Source organism: Equus asinus, chromosome 9, assembly GCF_041296235.1.
Source record: "Equus asinus isolate D_3611 breed Donkey chromosome 9, EquAss-T2T_v2, whole genome shotgun sequence".
NCBI lineage: Eukaryota > Metazoa > Chordata > Mammalia > Perissodactyla > Equidae > Equus > Equus asinus.
The window spans coordinates 75,861,154-75,886,170 of record NC_091798.1 but is presented as its reverse complement, the minus strand read 5'-3'; the positions used below and the strand labels follow the sequence as shown (position 1 = coordinate 75,886,170).

The window sequence follows — 25,017 nt, the reverse complement described above, 5'->3', positions numbered from 1 at the left end:
TGTTCTCAGCCGCCCCCCCCCCCCCCCGCCCCCAGGAAGAGTGTGTAAGCTCTTGGGGTCTCAATCCTGCTCTGCTGTGGGCTAGCATTTAAACATCTTCATTTCATCATCTATGAAATGAAGGCATTTGTTCTGGATGCTGTCGATGGGCTCTGCTAGCTCAATCATTACGAGAATCACAAAGTCCTTTGATTATTGTCAAAATGTCTATGGTTTGGAAGGTTACAGAGGTGCTGGGCAGAAAATAAATGTCGATAAAAGCACATGTCGAATTTAAAGAAAGGAACATGGAGTCCCATAGAGATGCTTTAATGAAGATGCAAAACTGATATACAACACTGTCTTTAGACTGCTGTCCTCTACCATGTCCTTGAGAAGTGAGAAAAAAGCTACTGAAAAAATACCTTAGGAAATGAAATCAGAAACTGTCAGTTATGATAAAAAAATAACTTTTTAAACCATTTCATTTTATATTCCAAACCATTACAGACCAATATAGATGCTCATATCCCAGAGGTGACTAGAGGGGTGAATGCCAATGTTGCAAAGAGATGTCCCCTTTGAAGGTGTCTAGTTAGTTAATCATGGCAAAGGGATTAGTCAGTAAAGTCAAGTCAGTCTGCCATAGGTAACTAATTCCTAAATCATGACCTTGGGAAGATGAAGTGGCAAAGCACACAAACCTGAATGATACAGTGGACCTCTGAGTAATCCAAATCCTCTGGCCACATGAATTTTAAACACGTATGAATGGTCTGCTTCATTCAACCTTGCAATAAATTATTTTTGAGTACCTTCTATATGCCAGGCACTAGGCTAGGAGCTGGGGACACCCTAGTGAACAAGACAGTCTCTCATGGAACTTATTTAATAATACAATTAGCATTTGGTTATAATTGTGATAAATGCCACCAAGGAGACAAGAAAGGCCTTGAGATAGGAGGAGCAACAGGAGGAGACTGGCAAGGTAGATCATGTTGCCCATCTACACCACAGTGGAATTTTGTAAGCCCGCTGGAATCCATGAAGTAGAGAAAGGCAGTTGGCCATTCCTTTAGAAACCGCAGCTTTAGAACTTAAATATGGTGGCTAGCTTTGTGGGCTCATCTTTAGGAAGCAGTCTCCCACATCTCATAGACCCAGATGGGGAATTCTTATCATCCATCTAGAAATGCCCTTACAGTACCAAGTATCTAATCACAGTAAGACAAACCAGCCTGGCTGGCCAGTTGAATTAAGCAAGCAGGAGTTGAAAATGACACATCACCATCACACACAGCAGAATCATCTGACCCCAACTTGAGAATTAAGTATCATAAAAATATCAGAGCCACCTACTGCCACTGACAGCCTCCGGTCTCGTCTCGAAAGGTAAAACCAGTGGAGCAGGTACATGTGGGTCCAGCATTCAGTAAAACAAACCCCAAACACCCCACCTTGAAACCTCATGCCTCTCTCTGCCTTTGGCCCCTTTGCAATCAGTCAAAATGGACTCCTTCTCACCTGGAAAATAATGCTCCAATTCTCGCTACTGCCTTCAGCAGCTAATCCGTTAATTTAGACACCTGTTTTTCATGAACTACAAAGAGCTTTACAAACAGTAATTAAACCTCTTCCAAACCCCAGTAAGAAGGAATATTTCCAATTTACAGCTGAGGAAAGGAGTTAAGGTAAAAGACAAGAACAATGTCAAATGTCTGGGGGTGGCAGGGGAGGGCTACTGACACAATTATAACATTAGGAACCTCATTCATCCTTGAGACTCCTCGTAAACCTCCCCAGAATCATTGTTGGCACTGATCATTCTAGGTTTTAGTACCAATGCTTAATTGAGGCTTTCTTCCTTTCCTCCTCCATTGTTCCTACAGAAAACTTGTAGAAACTGGAGGTTAAGGATCCAGCTAAGAGAATGTCCTGATGTCTAATTCAGAGGGATACCCTCTACAGCTGGAGTCTGTTCCTGAGGCAGCCTTTTAATATGAAGACAGCAAGATTCTAAGAGCGCACCCCTGCCTCCTATCTCCACCTGCACTGCCCCAATCTCCTTCAAACTGCACACATAGCTTTTCTCAAAAAGTACTTTGGCCTCCGAGTTTATCATTTCTGACAAAATAAACTCGCTGAGAATAATCCACTAGACATCACCCTGACCCCCAGATTCTAGGCTCCTTTGAATCAAAAGCATTTGTCAGCCTGTGTGGTATTACTGGAATTTGTGAAGATTACACTAACCCTAAATAGGTCCCAACAAATGAGGGGTGGTATGGAGAAGTGGTTAGGAACAGACACTGGGGCCAGGCTTCTGAGGCTCCACCGTTCACTAGCTGTGTGATGGGCAAGCTCCTTAATTTCTCTAAGCCTCAGTTTACTCACCTATAAAATGGGGATAACAGGTTTGTGGTGAGGAGAAACAGGACAAGGCATGCAAAAAGGGTGTAACCCAGAGGAAACCCTCAATAGATGGTAATTGTGATTATTATCCCCCTAGTAGATGTCACCTCTAGAGGAGACGTCCTTATAACACAGGCAGGTCCCGGAGCAAGTACGCTGCTCTCGCTTTCTAGAGTCACCAGCGATAACCTCTCTATCCCAGGAGGATGTCTTACATGAGGGCACCAGAGAGCACTTTCTTGCAGGGTTTTTCTCTTTTTTTTTTAAGACAAAGTTAAGAGCCTTGAAATGAGACAAGGAAAAACAAGTACCAGAATTGCAAAGTTAACATTTTTATTGAACTGAAATTGTTGTCGAACAACAGGGGCCACCACAGCTGCTGAGCTCTTAACAACTGAGAACTCCCGGTGACATTTTACCTTTGAGAACCCTGACATGTTTGGGGTGGAACAACTGAGAAACAGCGTAAATATAGATATATTTTTAACACTTCAAAATATTTTGAAATGAGCCTCACAGCCTTGCTCAGTTTTCAGGTTACAAAGTACATTGATAACATCTTCTGTTGCCTTCGTTTAGTAGTGTCAGTTAATATCCTTTCCCAAAAAGTTCCTCTCCAAGTGCCGGCTATAGTTTTTCCCCCGTCCAGTACACGTAAGAAAAGGATTTAGTTAACACTTAGGCAAGTAATAAACTGTAAGAACTTCAAAAGTAGTAAAGGCATATACCAAGCATATGGGCTCAACACTCACACTGCCAGAAAGACAATGACCTGGCTAAAGAGTTTCAGCCAAGTTCCAGAAGCAAAGACTGTACTAATGGAAGGGGTAAGGCAACCAAGCAGTGTCGGAACTGATGGACCAGTGGTGTCTAAACCTCATTTCAACATCTTGCTTCCAACATGCAAGTATGTGTTTGGTTTGCATAATAAGGTGAAATACTTTAAGGGAAAAGAAAATTCCTATAAAGGTTAAAAGATCAATCAGAGATGAAGGAAAATTAATACTGAATTTTTACAGTCAATGCATAGAGCAATGATATAAACTGACTACACCAATTACTTTTTGGAGAGCAAGTACTGAACATCTATGACTACTCAGAGCTGAAGTTAACCCCTCTGAATTATTCCAAGGGAAATAAATAACCAACGAGATAGGAAATGAAATCCCCACATAAAAAACAAAACCACATCTAGTTAATGTTCTTTTTGGTTTGTATTAAATCAGCTGTTCGTGCAATCTGGAGTTAACTTATGGGTGTTGGTAAAAATCTTCAAGAATGCTTCAAATTATTTTAGATGAAATGTGATGGAAAAATAACACAACTCATTCTCTCATCCTGACAATGCTGTTTTATACTTTTACTGTTTCTCTATCTCAAAAAAAAAAAACCTAAATAAATTCTTCCACCACAGTAACTGATACTAAGTGGCCACCCATTCCTGCAGCAATTATTTGAGAGAATCTAAAAATCTTACAGTAGGAGATAAAGAATGATTATAAATATTTTAATAGGCTCATGCCCAGCTTCAAAAGGGACGCAGCTGCAGGTAATAGCAGATTCAGAGATTTATGACTCCCAAATTTGTGACTGATAGACATTTTGCAAGATCTGCCCACTGTACACAACAAACATCTAAATTAAGGCTTTTATAGGTAAGTGGTCAAGTGTATGGGTGTGCAATGCTGGATTTTCATAAAGCATCTCCAGCTTCCATTTTACCCTATTTGTAAACCAGAAGATGTGCTGATGTAGGTGGGTAGGAGCTCCAAGGACTGACAATTAACCAACTGAAAGGCTTGTTTGTAAACAAGTTCTGAAATAAGAGTTGGCAGTGAAACAATTGAGAGGGTGCCTCACATCATGTAGAGGGGAAAAGTGATTTGCGCCTGCTGATAGGGACAGGTTTTTAAAAAAGCTGGTAGTTGAACTTCAGTTCAAGACTTGGAGATTTAGAAACCTAAAGATTTAGTGCTACATCCAAGCCAATGGTTCTCCCATTTTAGCTTGCAAAAGTCACCTGGAGGATACGTATGAAAATGCAGATACATGGGCCCTATACCCAGTGATTCTAATTCGGGCGATGGAAGTGGTCCAAGCACTTTGCTTTTGAGAAACACTGCTCCTAGCAAATAGCAGCACACAATCTTTGATTAAAAGGCCAAGATGTCCAAGAAATGACACCAATGAGGTCATTACCTACAGACAAATCCCTCAGGAGACTCCACCATAAAATGAGGATCAAATTTATCCCCAATTAGGTTTCCTTTCCTATGTTTTTTCAACTGAAAGTTTGAAATCAATGAACATTTAAAAATGATTGTACCAATTCTGAGGTAAAAGGAAGAGCACCAGGGATCTCAATGCTAAAAGAAATCCAATTCCCTAGGAGGTCCATACTACACCGAAATCAAATTTCCGCAGTAATGTTACAGAGTTATAGCGCACAGGGTCTTGTTGCATTCTTTGTATAGTTTGTACACTTTTACTTTATTATCTACTTTCCAGTTAATGTTTTAGAAGAACTCCAAAGAGAAAAGTTCATCTACATGCTCTCTCAGGTTTTCTAGACACCAACATTTTCTGGTTTACAACGATAAACAACAAAGTTATTTATTTATTTTTTTTGGATGCTGGAGACAAACATCTTTATTAAAGATACTACCAAAATTTTGGCAAACATTTCAAAACAGATTTGTAAACATAATGCTTCCCTTTTCAACTGGCAGCACTTTGAAACGACAATACGATAAGACAACACAACTTGAATCAACATTAGTTCAAAATCCTTATATTTTGACCACATAACTTATGTTCCCACATGATAAAACAAGTGATAGTTTAAACCAACGTCAACAGATAAACTCCATGAAATGAAAGTTTGTGCTGTTTGATGAATCACAGTATGTTATGGTTAAATATATCTGCTCTTTTTTATATTCCTGGCATCCAGGATGAAAAAAAAAATCTTTAAATATACATTTCATGTAGGTAATAGCTTCTTTGCATATCTCTCTTCAAAAAATACTTTATAGCAGAATATAAATAGGTTTACCTACACATTTAATTTTATAATTTTGTCCCAAAACTATAGATCTGTTTCATTTTCAAAACATATCGATTTCGCCCAACATTAATAAAGCTGACAAACTGTTGAAATGGAAATGCTTTTGTCTTCCACGATAGAAGTAGCAATTTGACAGAAAAAACAAACAAACAAAAAACCTACAGTAACACTCGTCAGTTGTTGAACCTGAGCGTTTGGCCTACGGAGAGTAGCAGCTTTTTTTCCTTCATGCACGCTCACATCCACACCACCTCTGCACACAGACAGGTCGAGCACACGCGTTCAGACGCTGGTAGGCCACAGTGTGCTTCCCACTGCTGTACTCAATTGGGAAGCAGTGTAGCTAATGATTAACCACACTATGTACACAACTAGCAAACACCTTAAGGCAACCATTGCAATGGGGGGTTAACTTGCAGGGCGGATTTACTGTTCTAGATCAAGTCAGCCTGTATATACATACACGTATGTATATCTACACACATACACGGGCTCATACACCTTTCTATTTCTTAACCCTCCAAAACAATGTTTTAAATTTTTTTTGTATTTTGTGCAAATTTCTAAATATTCTACCATTTAAGGCAAAGAGTTTGCATTAAGAAAGGTCAGAAAATAGGCTTATGTTTATCCAAAAGCATTTCACCTTGCACATTACTGTTTTTTTTTTTAAACACACATAACTTTGAGGTGTGGACACTGGATCCCCAATATCTAAAAAAATCATTTCTAATGACAAACACAAGTTTTTAAGGAAAAGAAAAATTGATTTGAAGTATAGACACTGGATCCCCAATATCTAAAAAATAGTTATTTCTATTGACAAACACAAGTCTTGAGGGAAAAAAGCAGCTTCAAAAATGCAGGGAAGCAAAGTAAAATGGAAAAAAAGAAAGCAACTCAAGTTTACTAATACTGAAACTTTCAACAGGCAAAGTTTCATTTTTTTAGAATCTTAGAGCAACTCATTTGGGATTTTAAATAAATAAGCTTAAGTTTATTCACATCTTCTGGTCCAAGCAGGGCTCTAGTGCCATGACTCTGCTTGCTGTTGGTCAAATTCACCTATTAGTCTTTTGATGTGAGCCAGCTTGTTATGAAGATACTCGCATCTGTATTTTTCTTCATGGTAATTGGGACTAGACTGTGGATGAAAAAAATAGTGAGGAATTAGGTTGAAGAATTTATAAAACTTCCCAACTACGGGTCAGAAAACCAACAGTGATGATAACTACCTGCTTGATCTTCTGATATTCTTGTAAGACTTCTTCATGAACATTCTAGAAAATTGAAAATTAGAAATCAGAAGAGAACAACTGTTTTTTTTTTTGGCAATATAAACAGCTAATACACACATTCGGCAAGGGTGTGGGAAATATTGACGATGGGAATGTAAATTGGTACGATCTTTAAGGAAGGCAATTTTGCAACTGCTATCAAAATAGAAGATGGAAAACTGACTCAGCACTTACACTTCTCTTTCAGATTTACTTGTGCCCGAGTGAAATGACGCGTGTACAAGGTTACTTGCTACAGCACTGTTTGTAAGGCAAAAGACAGTAAACAAAATCTAAATGTCCATCAAACCACAGAAAGGAATACTAAGAAACCATTAGAAAAGGAGGAAGTGCTTTATGAACTTATATAAAAAATCCTCTAAGATGCATTATATAGTGAAAAAAGCAAAGTGATCAGATAAAAACTAGACTATTTGTGGTGAACCCGATGCAATCTATACAGAAACTGAAATATAATAATATACACCTGAAATTTATAATAATGTTAAAAGCCAATATGACCTCAATAAAAAAATAATTTAAAAAAGACATTATAATGCAAAACAAAAAGCAAAGTGCAGAATGATTTATATAATTTGATATCATTTCTTTAAAGGGGGAAGGAATAATTATAGTCTAAGAATTTCATTACTTCTAAGATGCACATTTCTTCTCATTTTAATGAAATCAGATAATAAGGTATCATAGTTTAACTTGCTGGAACATAAGACAATGGTGCATCTTATAAATTGATGACTCTCAGATTCACTTAAATATGGTATATCTGTGAATTTGTTTGTGTGTATATGTCTTATACACACACACACACCCCCCCAGATCTCTGAAAGAATACACTGGAAACCAGTACTACTTGATTGTCTCTAGGGAGGGAAACTGGGTGGCTGAGGAAAATGGCTAACCCTTGTGTACCATATAATCTGATGTACTATGGATCTAAGGAGTTTCCAAATGCTTACATTTATTCTGCACAACTCTATAATCACCTCATTTTATGGATGGGGATTTCTGAAGATTTTGAGGCAAGTTAAGTAATTCGCCCAACATCATACAAGTACTAAACAGTCGAGCTGGGAACCAAACCCAGGGAATCGGGCTCCGGAGCCTGCTCCTGATCACTAAGCAATCCTTGGAATTACAGTTTAGTTTAAATACAATCATAGTACACTGGTAAATAACTATGTAGGAAAAAAATCCCAAACCACCAAATCACGGACCTCTTGCACCCACAAACATCAACTCCTCTGGCAAAGTCTTCTATAACTCTAGGCACCTTGTTTAAAAGATTTAGGGCCACTAATAGAAGACATAATGAATCTCTAGGGCGCAGACACTCTCAGGCTGTGTTCCCCATTGTGGGAAAAGCCATCCATCATCTCACATAGGTTCCTGTCAGAACAACGGTAGTGGCCAGGCTGGAAGCGCCATCTATGGCTGTGAAGTGTGACAAAGTTATCTGGCCTATATAAAGAGGGAAAGATTCCTTTTATCATTCCTTTTGCTAAGAGTTATGAGAACATTCAGTACACAGGTCAGGTTCCACTGCTCTTTATCAGCTGTAGCAATACTACCAATTAAAATAGGGAAGTAAAAACAGATTAATACCTGTTAACAAATGTCAGTTGTTGAATAGCTGGAGGCACCAAGCTTTTCTTCACTTAAACATCAAACCTCTCTGGTATTAAGTCCCCTTTATATTCTATATCTTCTCTATTCTATGCCAGACTGAGGTTTTTAAAAAAAATACATTTACTTGAAATACCAGTTTTAGGAAATAGCACTAGATCTAGGAACTGTCGTCTGAGTTCAGTTGGTAATGCAATCAAATACTTCAATGAATCAAATTCAGTATTTTTTTCCTATTTAGTTGTGTTTGGTACTTTTCTCAATATACTATATATCATATTATAGTAAATATATAAGTATATATTACATATTTTATACATATTATATTATATAAAAAATATAGTTATTTTTTCCACGGGCAAGAAATACAGGTTCACTGTGTTTACTTATTTTCAAGAACTATTTCAAATACTCAGTTTCCTAGCTAATTTTAAATGAAGAGTGGTCAGTCTGAGAGAGGACTTGCTCTGAAGGCTAGCAGGATGCCTGGGGATGGGCAAGGCAGAGAAAGAAAGAAGGTAAAATATGAAAATCAGTCCACCTAGGAACAAACGCGTTTACCTGATACTCTTTTGAGCCTGGAGAAAGGCGCTTTCGTTGCGCATCCAGTTTGATAAATCTTCTAGCTACAGTCTCCATTCTGGCATGCAAGGCTCTGTACTCATCGTACTCCGCATTGAAGTCATCCTTGTAATTCTGGCGTTGCTCATAGGAGACGATAGCAATATATTTACTAATAAGAAAAAAAGCAAAAGAGAAATGGAGAGTAGCTACAGAATAAACATAATGTACTAGTCTCAGATTTAAACCAAAGCTTTAGAAACTATATCCATGCATGTTTCCCTGGATTGAATGCTGCTCTGCCATTGTTTGCTGCCACGTTTTTCAAAGACCTTCCAGGTGAAATTATTCCACAGGAGAGCTTAGGCGCTTCAACGAAGGAGAGTAAATGTGAAAAAGACAGGGTGGCAACAGAATTAAAGTGCAACAGTGTAAAAAGAAAACAGTCACGCACACGTGGCTCCCTAAACCTTTCTCTACCCAAAATAATTATCACACTGGCGGCAGAGGCCAACCCATCTGTTATGAGTCACATGGAGACCTCGATTGGTAATGTGAAACCAGGAGGCTGTCATACAGTCACTAAGCGCTGAAGTCCCGCTCTCTCCGGACCTGCTGCTTCCTGAGAGGAGTCTGTCTTTTGGCTTTTCCCACCTGCTGACAGCAAGATGCCTCAGGCCCGTTTCCTCTATCCCTCTCCTCCCAGTTCTGATTAGGCAAATACATAAAATACAAAGGGGAAACTGTTTATCATTTTTTAAAATGAGAGCAGAAAAAAAAAGAAAAAAGGTATATTGCTTTAGTTCTTTTCAAGCACCTAAATGTCATACTATGTGTAATGGGAAGGCAGTGCTGTAGTACTGGTCTAATTTACTTGCTTAATAAAAATGCCACAAATCTGTTTTACTTTGGGGTGTGAATACTTCTAGGGACCTGGTGAGTAAAGGCCATTTTCCAGAGTGTCAGTTTATTCAGTGGTAAATTAAAACAGCATTTTCATATTAAAACAGAGTTACTATTATTTATGGATCAGGGAACGGGGATCACAGCAGGGCCTGGCCTGGGTCTTTGCACTCTGTGCTTCTGTCACGGAATGTAAAATTCCCTTGACTTTTTGAGATAAAAATGAGAGATTTCAAAGCAATTTCAGGCAAGTGGCAGAAGCTTCAGAATGCCCCTGGGGGTACACATACACACTTCACTGCAGGAAAACCTGGAATTCAGTCCCCTCCAAAATGGTTTGAGATAACCTTACCAGTTTTATATAAAACGTGATAGCACAGATGCCTTGTTGGCATGTGAGAAAGTGACGCAGTGAGCAACCTTACTGTCTGCATTAATATTTTTATTCACTCTGAGTTAGTGCAGAGGTTTAATTTTCCAACTGTAATTGGGACAACAGTAGTAAGCTGCCTTGCTGGAGTCTTTGCTGCAAAAGGAGCACCGCCAGCCAAGCCGTGAGGCAGCCCTTTCCAGACTCGGGGCGTCCTGACTGCAGAGCAGAGGGAGCCCAGGGGAGAAAGAGGTTCTCGGGATAAGCAGACGTAAGTGAAATGGCTAAACGGATCATGAAACTCAGGTTCAATTTGTTACATGAAATACTCACTCTGCTTTCTCCAAATCACACCCGGGGCCACACCCTCAGTATTTTATTTAATAATTTCTTTAGGGAAAAACACCAAATGCGCCAACAGTCGTGTTGCTATTAGAGAAGATTGTTTATACTGGCATTTTAACGAAAATCATTCACTATTTTTAACAAAAATTGTTATGGTTCTACAGTTGGCTCTTAATGCAGTGATGGAATGAAATTTTAAACAGTTTGGACAATTCACAACCACAAGTAACAGAAGTATTCTTATTATATAAAAGTTAGGAATACTGTGGTTAAGTATGAATTATTCAGAGGCTGATCATTAAGGTTTTATAATATGTCCTTTTGGTTTTCTTATGAAGCAACTTAAGTTTAAGTTCTGTATGTTTGGTGATCTTTAGAAAATTTACTGTATTTATATACGACAATTTTTGGTTAAAATAAACTGCTTTTACTTAAATTAAGCAAACCATCACATAAGTTACATATTTTCAAGATTTTTTAAAAGAGCTGGAAACATGACAAACACACAGAAATGCACTGAGGCAGACGCAACAAGCATCCTTAGATCAGTAGGTTGAAAACGAGCTTTTAAATACAGAATTAACTGATTGGCAAAACACAGCAACACCCTGAATCCAGGGGGAAACAGAATTATTTTTCAGTCTCCCCATAGGATTTTGTCAGATGTAACAAGTATACATCACTATTATAAAAAAGAGGAATTCAAAATCCGTCACAAGAGAATGAGAGCACGACAGTGCAGTTTATTTGAGGGGGCTGCCTTCCACAAGACTTTTTAAGGAGAAGTGGGTTTGCAGTTGGAGAGGTGACCCACTCATCAGTGGAGCCAGGCGCCGTCCCACAGCTGACCCTCCCTGGGCCAACTTGGTGACGGCTGCTTTTCAAAGCCATCCCCAACCCCTGGCAAACTCTAAAACCATACACTACCTTAGATGAGAGAGTACTCAGCAGGATTTCTTGGGTTCCTTTTAGTTAAGAGATGTTAATCAGCATTATGGTTTCATGCTGTATCATTCCCCAATAAGTATAGCTTTCACACTACCGTTAAGCAAAAGTAACACATCTGAAGTATAAAATGTTCTCTACTCTGGAAATGAGCATTTCATGGGACGTGGAGGGCTAAACAGTATAGTTTAACTTTGTCTACCATGAGATGCTGCTAACAGAGGAAAAATGTCCACATAGCCCAGTTCCATTTTCCATTCTACACCAAGCTGTTTTGCACATTTGTTCATTTTCAAAGCTAGCTAGAGTCAGATCTGTTTGCTCTTTCACTCTCCATTTTTCCAGGCTCTTGCAACTTAATTATTTTCTTCTTACAGAAGCCTTTGAGTCTGTAAAAAAGCTAGAATTATGTGTCCAAGTTATAATTTCTGTGATAACCAGTTACAAAAATGTCCCCAGCTCAGCATTTAGCAACTTGTTGTCATAACAAGAAAAACATTATAACTGGTACTAATGTGAAATGATCAAATTGTGCTATTCTCTCCTCTTAAAATTAATTTGATGGCAGAGCTTTATTTAAATGAAAATCAATCTACCTCTACTTTGTATTAACTGCAGAGGTTTAAGCACTTTATTGGTAATAAACTATCCCTGTGGGGGGCCCAAGTAAATGTCTGTGCATTGACAGACTGTCAGCTTTGAAGAGTCAGATCCCTGAAATCTGCCATAATCAAATGCTGGACCTGGCCCCGGAACAAAGGGCAGGCGTCTCTATACTTAAAGGCCGCAGAGCTGAGCTCAGAGCAGGGGGAGGCACAACCTGCTCAAGCAGACAAGGGTGGATTTGGGACAAGCAGGCTTAATGGCAGCCTTTCAATTGCAGGGGTGGCTCCAGGACTCTATTTCTGGAACTTCTTCTTTTCTGATTTGCAAATTATGGGAAAAGAATTTGCAAACTTTCTAAAATTAAACACTTCTCTCCCATTGGCAGACATCTGAACTTACATCAAATAATCTGGGAGTTCAATTGTTGAAGAAGGCTCCGTGGAGGCAGTGCAACCCTCTTTAACTCCTACAATGAAAAAAAATTCAAGCATTCACCAAACAGTATGGTTATAAAATGCCTATAATTCTAAAATAGATCAGAAACATCTGGAACACTTTTCCTCAAATTCTATTCTTCCATCTCAGTAAGCAACAGTGAGCAAGGAATACAATTGAACACGAACAATAGAGGCCCTATGACCAGCGCCAGCAGAACCGACGCCAGGCATTGAAAGCACCCTGGCTACTGCAGTGTCTGCACAATAAAGGAATTCCATCTTAACCCAAGGTCAATCTTCTATTCTTTCCACAACAGTTGTGGCATCTGCCCAGCAATTCAAAGATTGTGGTGGCAGATGCAGCCAGACAATGGGAGATACAAATTTTACATCAACATCTACTTTTCATAGGATTCAAACAAGGCAGATGAGACAATGAAGTCAGGTAGCAGACTGCTTTGGTCACTGTATTTTTACTGCTACTCTTTCTGTATGCACACAGTGGAATAAGTTTTCCCATCAGTTTAAAGTAATTTAAAATAAGTTATTACTGAATGCCAATTTACACTCCTCTAATCTCTAACCCTCATAATACCACACAGATTTGCTTTTTAAAATGACAAATAAACAGATAAATAAAGTGCCAGTCACTCAGGACTATGCTATGAAAGTGTGTAAAATCCCTCAGTATTCCATTTGTTTGAATGTACCATTTCCAGAGGGTATGTTTAGACTTCTTATTAGGGTCATTTATATCATTCAAAGTAGAATTAAACTTTTAACTCAAACCTTAATTGTGCCTACTGGCAAAACATACATGTTCAATGTAAAACAAAAGTGACTATTTGATAATTCCTTGGTTTAGTATTTGAAATGACAAAGCGCACAATGAATTATGCAGACTCTATGGGCTTATTGTTCATGTGCGTGTGTGTGCGTGTGTGTGTGTGTGTGTATTTAAGTCATGCTTGGGGAAAAGAGCTTGTTTTAACAACAGTCTGAGTCTTAAAGAAAAAGGCATCAGGTACAGGTCACCTGGCTTTGCCTTTGCCACAGACAGCAGATAAGTTCCAATAGATGCAGGGGATGTGGGTCTGGATCTATCCTGTTTGTGATCATCTCAACTGGCTTTGAAAGGCACTACTTCCTGAGCGAGTGATTCAAAAGGACAAGGTCTGCTTCTCCAGGCCTCCAACTCTGAGAACATTCAAACTCTGCTGCAAGTCTCAACATACTGGGATTCAGTCCTCCACTAGCCTGACTCAGGATGAAGGTGGGAAGTGTGGAAAGTGGGGCATTCCCAGGAACCCGACTTACTAACTCTGAACATGAAGTTTTATTGCCTCTTGCCTTTTCCTGACCTGGTAAATTCAAATACGATAGTGTTTGAGGGAAAGAGCTTACACTACCTCTTGGGCCACTACAGTACCATACCGATCTAAATATTTCAACAGATATGCTTTGACATGCAATACACTCAATCCACGTCAATAAAGGCACTGTATCATACCACTCTACAATCAAAGCTTCTCTCATATGATAAAAATGGTCAGTTAAATCTAAGGATTATAGACTTTCAGTGTTACAGGCAAATTACATAAGACAACACTCCTTAAACTCTATTCATTAAAGTAACTTTTCCAAAGTTATATTTTCCTGGGGAATTTTACCTTAGTTACACTGGGTTTAAAATTGGCAGCAATGCTAAATGATAGACTTGAATCTTCCATGTGCTGGCATGCAAAATACTAAGTTTTGGAGGACATTTTTTTTAAAGTAAGAAAAATCTAATTTTGTCATTAGGTTTTCAAGATCACTACACTTGAAGTAAGCAGTCTTTCTACTGATCAGCTTTTCTTTAGAGGTAAAGCATTATTTTAAGGTTCTTTAGGTCTCTAGATATTTGGCTTTTAAAGCTTCCAAAAGCTTGAAATGGTTAATTTTACTAATAACAATTAATGTTAATTTACTACAACAGTGTTCTCAAAATTGAAAAACATTCTTAAGATCTATCAAGCTAATTGCCAATAGCCTCGCATAAGAAGAACTGCTTTCATTCTGAATGATGATGGTGTCATGGATCTGTAAATGTAATTTTACCTTGCCTGTTTTATAAAGATTCTGACATTTCCTCTGTGCTAATATTAATTAAAGCAGGGTGACCCTGTTTCTTTCACAAAGAAGGAAATGAATATTTTTATTGCTAATTATGTGTGTGGTTAAATCAGTTCAAGAATGGCATATAATAGGTCATCTTGAGGTTGCACAATACCATTATGGGGAAAGAGCAAGAAGGTTCGTCTGCTAAAAGGGGGTCTCTGGACAATGACAGGGTCATTTTCAAATGCCATCATCTTATTAACAAATAGAAACCATGTTTAATAGCTGGCTAGAAAGAGACCAAAAATGACTGATGTAAAATGCAAGGAAAAATCTGCTCAAAAGCGCAATACTAAGATTAATAACTAAAGGGAAGTTTATCTGATAAAGAAGCATTACTGATTCTAAACAGCATAATCTCATACTCATGATTGTCCACTCTTCCTGTTCATTTAACACATCTAGTCGGCTTTTACAAATATAAAATACCTTCATTGGAATCCGGACTGGAGTCATTCAGCTTGGCAATTTCCTCTTCTCTTTTAAGGTCCTCTTCTTTTTCCTCAATCATCTCAATGTCGTGCTTTTTTATTTGGTCCTTTTCCCTGTGTTTTTTAGACTTCTTTTTGGACTTTTTGTGAGACATTGAATGGTTTTCTTCCATAGGCTTTGGACACTTTAGTAGAACTGAACCAGGGGGTAAGGTTTCCAGAGAAGTCCTAGAGGTATATTTGTCTTGCTGGTCCTCATAGACACTACCGTTTTGACTAAAACTGTCAACGGGTAGGTCTTGAGTCCCCCGGCCTTCTGGAGTGCTAGGGGAATTGGAGTTCGAGTTTACAGTCTGAGGAGGATTGGAGCCGGGCAGGTGGGCTGAAGGTGGCGGTGGAGGGGTGGAGATGGCGGCAGCTGCAGGGGGCGGCGGGAGGCCTGTGGCCGACTTTTCACTGGTGGGATTCAAATGACCATTTAATGTTGGTGGCACTCTGTTTGTTAGGTGAGATATTCGAGCTTTTTTATTCATTAAAGGATCAATGAAGTCTGAATCTAAAAGCCGTTTCTGGAGGGAAAAAAAAACAGGAAAAAAAATGAGCCAGTGTGCACTAAAATTCAGTACATGTGTGTCTGGTTACCATATGAACAACTAAGTAATTTTATTCATACTTAAGTTTATCGCCAGTGTTGTGTTAACCTTTCTTCAAGCTTAAGCAAAAAGAAAAAACAATCCACAGAAACAAAAGTGAAATAAATTTTCATGTCTAATGTGAAAAAGCAGAATCTGGCAAATAATGTTTCCTGGTGTACTTATACTTTCTGATCATACAGCCCCACCCGAAGTTCCTTGAGAGACTATGCCAATTTATGTGGATTATGCCATTCAGGAGAGTATTCAGTAGAAGTGGCGTCCTTCCTCTGCTGGCCATGGCTGACCTAGTTATAGTGAGAGGAGGAAGCAGTTTGTACCATTTCACTCGGTCAGAACTAACACGGGCAGGTAAAGGGCAATAAGCCTACATTTATTTAATCTCCTCTCATGTGCTAAGATGCTCCAGTTATGAATACTTTGGCTGTCGTTTATTATTTCACCTGTCTTAAGATGGGAATAGCCAGCAACTTCAGAGTAATTTCTCTAAATATCTCTATCATTGCTGAAATGCTATTCAATTCCCTCCCCTCACCTTAACAGATATCTCTTTACCGGATTGGAAAATAAATCTTAATAACTGGTCAATAAAACTGATATGGAATTCCTGTTTCAAAAATTTAAAAAATCATGCTAATATTAGCCCAATCCAGCAACAGCAACAATAATATTCAAATTAAAAAGGAAATTCAGACAGTTGAAAAGTACAAAGCATCCACCCAATAGAATACTGTGGCTTAAACTTCAGCTTGAAAGAAAACTAATAGTTAATCGTTCCATTAATTTATTCTATTTTCAATTTAGTGCCGTCGATTTGGCACCCAGTATATAATCAGATCAGAGTAGAAGCAGCTTCCTAGTAGCTGGGATTGAGAGGGAGGCTTCTATAGACAATGCACATGGAAGGATAGAATTGCTTTTATTTTGTTCCTCACAATAGGTTTCTAACATTTTCTGACGTGTGAATAGCCTTTTGCCCAGGGCAGGCTTACTGTTCACACATCTGTTGGGTCTTCCTAATCCTTGGGAGGAGTGTTCAGAGAGAGGAGCGCTCTCCAGCAGCACTGGGGTAGAGAGGTCTGTCCCACTGTCAGTCCCAAAGACCAGGGAAACTGAGAGAGTTCAAGACTGGCTGGGTCATCTGAGAGCCAGGTGGACTGGAACACTAACACTGCCCAGGATCTCCCCACCTTTTTCCAAGGAGGGTTGAATCTCTTGGGGGAAACTTTAAGCTAGAATGGAGTCTAATCAAATGGAGTCTAATAGATCTAATCAAAAAGTGTTTTAAGAAAACATGTATGAAAATAGCAGAGTTTTTTATTTGCTTATTATAAAAACATGTTTCCCCAAGAATATTTTACTGGAATACACTTCAGATAAAATTAAACATCTTCAATTTTCTATATAATCTAAGACTGGATATAGGACTGGTTAAGTCTTCTAGTTAGTGACCAAATGGAAAAGTAGATCAACCTTATAACAAAATGCAGACTTTAAAAATGGAACAGCAAGATAGACATCAAGTATTTTGACAAGCAGTGCTCTGGTGGAAAACGGTTCTGGGCTTTCAGGACCTGAATTTTAGACTGAGCTCTGCCATGGACTAGGTATATGACTTTGGGGAGGCAAGCTGTGCGGCTTCACTGGGCCTCATTTCTCTCATGTGTAAATCAGAGGACCCGATCTAGATGGCCCCTCAGGTCCGTTTCAGGGCCTTATATAATTTTATGAAATACCTGAGGAGAAGATGCAGTGTCTCTACTAGAACATACTGGAGATTCTGAACGGCTGGTGCTGGCAGCATTCTGAGATGGATTTAGTTTTCTGTAAAGGATACACATGTTCCAGTTATGGAGAGAATTTTTAAATGTTCATGATAGAAAGCTTACCCTTGCTTCTCTTTTCCCAGCTCAACACGAAAATAACGATGACTAAAATAATTACTTATTTGCATCATTTTTTAAACAAAAAGAAATAAAAAAAGAACTTACCTAGAGAGCACTGACTCTAATGACCGTCTGTCTATTTCATTGTATCCAGGCCAGTCTCTTTGAAGCTCTTTAAAAACATAATCCTTTAAGGTATACGAGAGGTCTTTAGGATTCAGATTGGCTACCTGGTACATGGCATGAAAACCAAGCATTAGATCTTTTTGCTATTTCCTAACCTAAAACAGGCAACCTTTGGATTTATCCTGAGAATAACTATAACAAGGGACTGCTAGTTTTGTATATGCCAGATCTTAATAAATGCTGTTTGATTTCATTTGGGGAATTAAAACTTTATATACACAGATGAGTATTTTTTTTCCTGAATATCCACTGCATTTGTCATATTTCTAATCAAATATGGCCCACATTAGGCAAAAAGTGAGGAAGATTCTTTTTAAATCAATTTTTTGACTCCTAGTCAAAGGAGTCCAAAACCCTTTTATGCTAACAACTTCATTATATACTTCTGGCCAATAACTCCACCACTTTTGAGTCACCATAAAAATTCTTGATTAGTTGTATTAAATAGAAACCAAACAGTGCCCAAATGTTGGGTTATAAACTTTCCCTTTAGTAATCAAAAGAAATGATCTCCATAAACAGTATCAATTCTGATAACCGTTTGCCATTTTCTTGGCTCGCTAAACTTGCTCCTTGCAGCTGCCAGCTCTCCTGAAGAACCACTTATTCAAAGTCCTTGAAATTCCCAAAAACCAATAAACTGACCCATAAACCAAAATAACCCCCAAATTACTGTTATTAGTCAGCCAGTTTATTCCCAAATGTAATCTTTAGTTATCCCTTCACTATAATTCCTAGAGCGTCCAGGCCTAGATTCCATTAACAACACAAATGTACGGATTCATACTGTTGCCAAACCAACAGTCATTTTTAAAGCCGGCAGAAAGGTATTCCTCCAGTCATTTCCTACTGGAATGGTCTTTTCTTTTTCTTTCTTTCTTTTTTTTTTTTGAGGAAGATTGGCCCTGTGCTAACTGCTGCCAGTCCTCCTCTTTTTGCTGAGGAAGACTGGCCCTGAGCTAACATACGTGCCCACCTTTCTCTACTTTATATGTGGGATGCCTACCATAGCATGGCTTGCCAAGCAGTGCCATGTACGCATCCGGGATGTGAACCGGTGAACCCTGGGCCGCCAAAGTGGAACGTGCGCACTTAACCGGGCCGGCCCCTGGAATGGTCTTTTCAAAAACTCAAGTTCTTTCTGTGTCTTTTAAAAGTACTATCAAACACATTATGATAGCTTATGCTTTTCTCACAGCTCAGCTGAATACTAATTTAAGGTTAATGTTGTTAGAAAGTAGAAAATGGTAGGCTTATCCAAAAATTCGAATTTGCAAATAAGTTAACATGAGATAACAACCAGATTTCTCAGAGTGAAATAAATACAACAATCCTTAGATTCCCTGTCATCCGCGGCACCACACACACTAACCCCACCCCACCCCTTCTCTAGGCTTCTGTAATTGGACCGCTTCCTGGTTTCCTCTTCCTCCCTTCAGGATCTTTTTTCCTCAAGTCTCCTTTGCTCACTCCTCTTTATGTTGAAGTGCTCAGGACCTGTCTACTATCTTATTTTCTTCATTATCCCCATCTCCTAAGACTACTTCATTGAGCTCTAAGGTTTTCAATACCCAAACTATGTGCTATCTCCTAAATTATAACTCCAGTTCCACTGTCCTCTGAACACCAGACTTTTATATACGTAGCTACCTACTGAACATCTATGTCCACTTGGGTACGTCTGATAGACATCTTCCAAACAGAATGTATGAAAGACAGAATCCCTGATTCCCCTCCATACACCTGTTCCGTTTCCATCCCTCCCAATCTCAGTCAATGACTCAACATCCATTCATTGCTCCATTTAGTTGGTCTGGGGTGGAGTCCAGGCACTGGCATTTTTTAAAAGCTCCCTAGGGGATTCTAATATACAGCTATGATGAGACTATGCTCTAGATTCTACCAAATGATCAACACTAAAGACACTCATGTCTCACTTGCCCAGGAGTTAAGTACACCTACATTTTAAACTATGTATGTATATCTGCATATACATAATCTCATAACTACTGACATATGTCAATAGGAGCCCTCTGTGTGAAGTGCCTCTGCCATCATTTTGCCCTCTCATCCTCTAACCTAGAAGGTAATTACAACCTTTCTGGAGATTCAGTGGCCAAATATCTTGTGATTTGTAACCTGAACTTCCCCCTTCCCCAAATTAAGAAAACGAACACACATGCCCTCATCCTCACTTATTCTTTCATCCTGTCTTTTGAGCTCTTAAAATTGCTGTGTGACATATGAACTTAAATTGTTTCCAAAAAGTGCGCAAATGATTTAATAAAATTCTTGCCCATGATACCTTGGGGATTGTTTAACCCAGAACTGGAGATTATGGTTTCACTCTTGCATAACATTTAGTATCATGTCTTGAATGTAAGAGAGAATGGATGAAAAAACAGACTTACAAGTGTTATTCTTTGAATAGTAGATGAAAATCTGTAGGGTTTTTTTTTAATGATGAAATTTAAGAACAACTTTGGAAATGTTACTGCTTTAGAAAAAAATAAAGAAAACAGATGGACTACTTATGGTGTTTTTAAATGCTAATCAACATTTACGGCCCAAAATCAGTATGAAAAATACAGGAAGTTATAGTCTGACAAACCAGTGATTTTAAAAAATTAATGACTGACTTTTATACTTAAGCTTGCGATTATAAGGAACTGATCAGAGCTGATGCTTTACACATTCAGGTCCTTTAATGACAAGAAGTGACTGATCTCAGCATACCCAATGGCAGAAAAAGGCAGAGTCATACAGGCAGCAAAGAATACGCAGGGCAAGACACCTTCTAAACTGTTAACAGGCAAAAATATTCTAGCTTATCCAAAGACTGATAAAAATACACTGCATAACTTCACGATCTACACCAACAAAAATTAGTTTAGGTAATTCAAGACTAAAAACAGGCAACAAAAACCTCTGGCTTACTTTTTTTTATGGAATTTCAAGGCAAAATTTGTTTAACCCAAATGAAAATAATGACTCAAAATTTTAATTTTTTAATTAATTCAAAAGCCTCTGACTTATAAAACCTAGTATAAATGATCATATTTAGTTCTTATTAAATGTTTAAAGCAAGTTGATTTAACTTAACATTCAGTAGTTATATTTCATATATAATTGATCAAAATGATCCTGAAATTTCTCTACCCCAATAAGAATGATAACAACAACAAGCCTTCTTAATGAACTTCTCAACAAGAAGGTAACCGGAAGGAACTCTCTCCAGCTTTCCTCACCTGCTGCAGAATTGCTCCGAGGGAGTTCTTGTCTTTTTGATTGACACCATCTTTCTGCAGTCGAGCCAGCAGCTCAGGTTTCTTGTAGGCCTTCAGTGCCAGCAAGTGAATCACTCTGTCCCTATATGGCCGCTGAGAAACACTGCTGCTGCCGTGTGTCTTTCGAATCGTATTTGCAGGGTTCATAGGGGTTGACCTTTTCCTCTCAGGCACTGCATCTGAAACAGCTTGAGGCGCTTTCCGAATTTGCACTCTCTTCCCTAAAGTCCAGTGGAAATGACACTGTTACACATTTGTGGGTAATAATATAATGAGCATCTCAGTTTCCACAACTCTGATTTAGGTACCTCTTCATTTCTGAAGGGAATAAACATCACTTTGTTTCAGTTTTTACTTTAAAGAGATAGGCAAACAGAAAGCGGTCTGAATAAATGGCCTAAAATATGAATTAGCAATTTTTTGATGGAATCATTTATTGGAATAAATATGTATTATAGAAGTATTTTGGCGAATTAACTACACATGGATAATAATAGTGACACACACCATAGGAACAGACTGGAAATTTTAAGGTTGTAGGTATTTGAGGTTAAATGGAAATAAACTAATTTCCATGCTCACCTGTGCTATTTACAGAACTTAAATGCACATACTACATGTCATTTCTTTGGCAGACATGAATATAGCGAACAAGCGGAATGTGAGCAACACCTGTTGTTCCTCACTAAAAACACACTCCTGGCTTAGCTGGGCCACTGCCTTAATAATTTCAGATTCAGAAGCCACAGAGAGGGGAGTCAACATCTACAAGGGCATCCATGAGAGAGATTCCTTTTCAACAGGCCATAATGAATTTTAGGAGTCAAAAAAGCAAAAACAGACAAAACCAACCAACCAACAAAACCATCTCAGAGGGCCAGACAAGCAGATCCTCTGTGGTCCTCAGACTACACAGATGAGTTACAGGAATGGGGAAGGCAAAAAGGCCCTCACACCATTCCCATACAGACCAGTGCCATTCACATAATTAACCACTTTCTGCTTAGACTTAATACTGACAAGTGTTTGGGAAGTGGCTACTTCCAGAAAACATTGTGGGCTGAAGTGACCTAGATATTATGTGGATGTGCGAAACCACCAGGACACGGCTGGTCACTGACAACACCTACTAACAATTCCTTATTGAAGAAACGGAAATTAGAATAAAACTGTGTAAGACCCTCATTTCATGATCTCTGAGGTGGAATCTTATAGCTCATTTAGTACACTCTAAGCCCTTAACTCTATGCCCTCTGGTTAAAGAGGGGGAAGAACTGGTAATGACATACAATGTGGGGCAACTGCACTGGGGACAAAACTCAAAACTGGAAACAACGGTAAGAGTCATCTCTTCAGTGCTGTGGTCTGGGGTAAAAAGAGCTTAATGGGGGGAGCTTTACTGAATAGTAATTCTGTCCCTGCTGGGCTCCTGAGGCCTGGCCAGAAGGGCTGTTTGACACCATCCTACCTAGAGTAAAGGAGAAAGGATGAATGATCTCACTGGCTCTTATACTTCCTTACTATCTGGACATAACTAATTGCAAATATCAGATCAAAATATTGCACAACAAACGAACTCAACATGAAAGAGCCTGCCCAATGATAAGAAAAGCTACAAAACTAAGGTACAATTAGTTTTAGAAGTTTAGATCTGGTTTCTGTATTTTTCTTAGACACAGCTAGATCAATGTCAGATGGGCAGGTAACGAATATTTATCAGCACCAATTATGTCTTGAGGGGGGCACTGTGCTAATAGCTATTATACACACCAAGTCTCACAGTAACCTGATGAGGTGGGCATCGGTCCTGTTTCACAGATGAGAAAATTGGGGCTTTCGATGAGATACGCTAAATGGTAAGGTTTAGCATTTGGAAAGTTCTGTGATTAATATCCAAGTTTTCCTACTTGTAGTACTTCTTTGTGGGACAGGCTTTATGAACAAACGCCTATGTCCACTATTGCTTCATGGTAGGCTGCAAGCTCCCTGTGGTTAGGGCTGTGGCTGCTTTGCCCATCAGCAGACCTGGAATCAGTATGTGATGACTAGCAAAGAGTCAGAGTGATTAACAGCAAGAGAGTAAGTAGACAGCAGAGGAGCCAGAATCAATGCAGCCCGTATTTTCTCACGTTGCTAGGCTGCCAGAGTCTGAAGACACATTGAAATTTCTAACATGGCAAATGCACACCTTCCTATCCACTATTTCTCAGTTGCCATAGTGTTAACAAACAGTACTATTCCTTGAAATTTTAATAGGAATTTGTGGGGAAAAAAATAGAGTCAGGGTCACAAAAGTTTAGGAAATGCTATAAATTCCACGTCCTTCTCCCTTTTGAAACCTGTTTAACTTACTCTTCCCCAACCAAGCTGACTGTGGAGCCCTTCCTCCATTCACTCTCTGGGAAGTGGGATGGGCAGAGAATTTTTTTAGCTAAACTCACACACACGATGATAGCTCATTTAGGATTCAAGCAAGCAAGGAAGGCAAATAAAAACAAAACTAGAAAGGGACAGTATTATCACTGTGTTCCAGGCTGCCCTACCTCTTCTGTCTGACCCACCTCTGATCCTCAGTCTCAGGAGAGCCCCAAGGTCTCCTGAGTTTACCCCCACCCATCCCTGAAGTAGGCATAGGGCAGACAAATAACGGAGGCTCACTTCACCCTTAAGAGAGGTGTAAATATGATGCTTGACAAGAAACTAGAATCTGGTCAGGGATATGACTGGAGTCTTACCTGGGGCCTAACGCTAGGATGCCATCAGTCCCTGAATCTCCTACCCCCAAAACTCACTTCCCTTTACCTCATTTTTCTTTTAAACAGCCAGTCATGGGGTAACCCATTTCTTTCAAATGATGAAAGAACAATCCGGCCACACTGAGCCACTGAGTTTTATGCAAAGATCACTTGCTCACTGTCTCCCCAGCAATTTGTGCCTATTCAACCAGGAAGGAGTCCTCTGGTTTAAAGTAAGTCAGCTTAAAGATGAAGAAAACATCAGTGCTCTATGAGTGGTTACTGAATTGAGATGCTAAAGAAAAAAAGTAAAGCAGGAAAATGTCAGGTTCAAAGTTGGCAGAAGAAAGGCTTTATTGTTACTTTTTACATTTGTCTCAGAAAAGCCCTTTTAATAAAGCCTGTGGGAGAACCTAATTCTCCTCCCAGACCCAACTGCTAATCAATTCCCTGGGCTCTTTATATAAACAGCAGCAGTGGGTCCGGCAGGGATGGGTAATCTGGGACTATATCTGAACCGTTGTTTCCTAACAAGGAGTCCACTTCTAGCTTCTCCAATTAATACGAGGTGGTAAAAGTACTGTCCATCTGTCTAATGGCTCTCAGTAAACAATCTGAAAGGAAGGTGTTAAAACAGTACAGCAGACAGAGCAGGCACTGCAGCTGTCTTCTCCAGTTGTTCTTCTGTTCTGTGGAACCTGACCAAGAAGCCCTGGCAACACTGACCCAAGGCTTTAAAATACTGTCAGGACCTTGATGATGGTGTGATTCCATCATGGTTTAAATACATAATCCATTGCAGCGGACTCCATCTCCACTGTCTGGCGTTTGTGATCACTTCTTCAAAGGATTTACTATCAAAATATATAATTTACTGTCTAAAACAGTCACAAAATGTTAGAACTACAAAGGACTTTAGATGTTATCCAGTTCAAACACCCCTTATTTAATATTTGAGAAAATTAAGGCCTGCAGATGCAAAGTCCAAGGTCACTCAAACTTGTACTAACTCCTCAGAAATAAGGACGATGGAGGCAGAAGGTGGGAAAATTGGGGGCAGAAACATAGAATTAGATTGGTTGGGTTATTTTATACACCTAATATTGGCATGTATAAAAATTTGCAATTCAACA

General features: G+C 39.0%; 1 protein-coding gene across 1 annotated transcript in view; it reads right to left on the bottom strand.

The window, feature by feature from the left end:
* Nucleotides 1-2,707: 2,707 nt before the first annotated feature.
* The window catches only part of ELL2 (elongation factor for RNA polymerase II 2), a 73,576-nt gene continuing 51,266 nt past the window's right edge, over nt 2,708-25,017 (bottom strand). Inside the window, exons 5-12 of the mRNA XM_070517744.1 lie at nt 21,111-21,370; nt 17,782-17,906; nt 17,527-17,614; nt 15,136-15,706; nt 12,509-12,575; nt 8,941-9,112; nt 6,694-6,738; nt 2,708-6,602 (exon numbers count right to left, since the gene is read on the bottom strand). Of these exons, the coding sequence (XP_070373845.1) occupies nt 6,486-6,602; nt 6,694-6,738; nt 8,941-9,112; nt 12,509-12,575; nt 15,136-15,706; nt 17,527-17,614; nt 17,782-17,906; nt 21,111-21,370 (1,445 nt within the window). The 3' untranslated portion in view covers nt 2,708-6,485. The remainder of the gene's footprint in view (nt 6,603-6,693; nt 6,739-8,940; nt 9,113-12,508; nt 12,576-15,135; nt 15,707-17,526; nt 17,615-17,781; nt 17,907-21,110; nt 21,371-25,017) is intronic.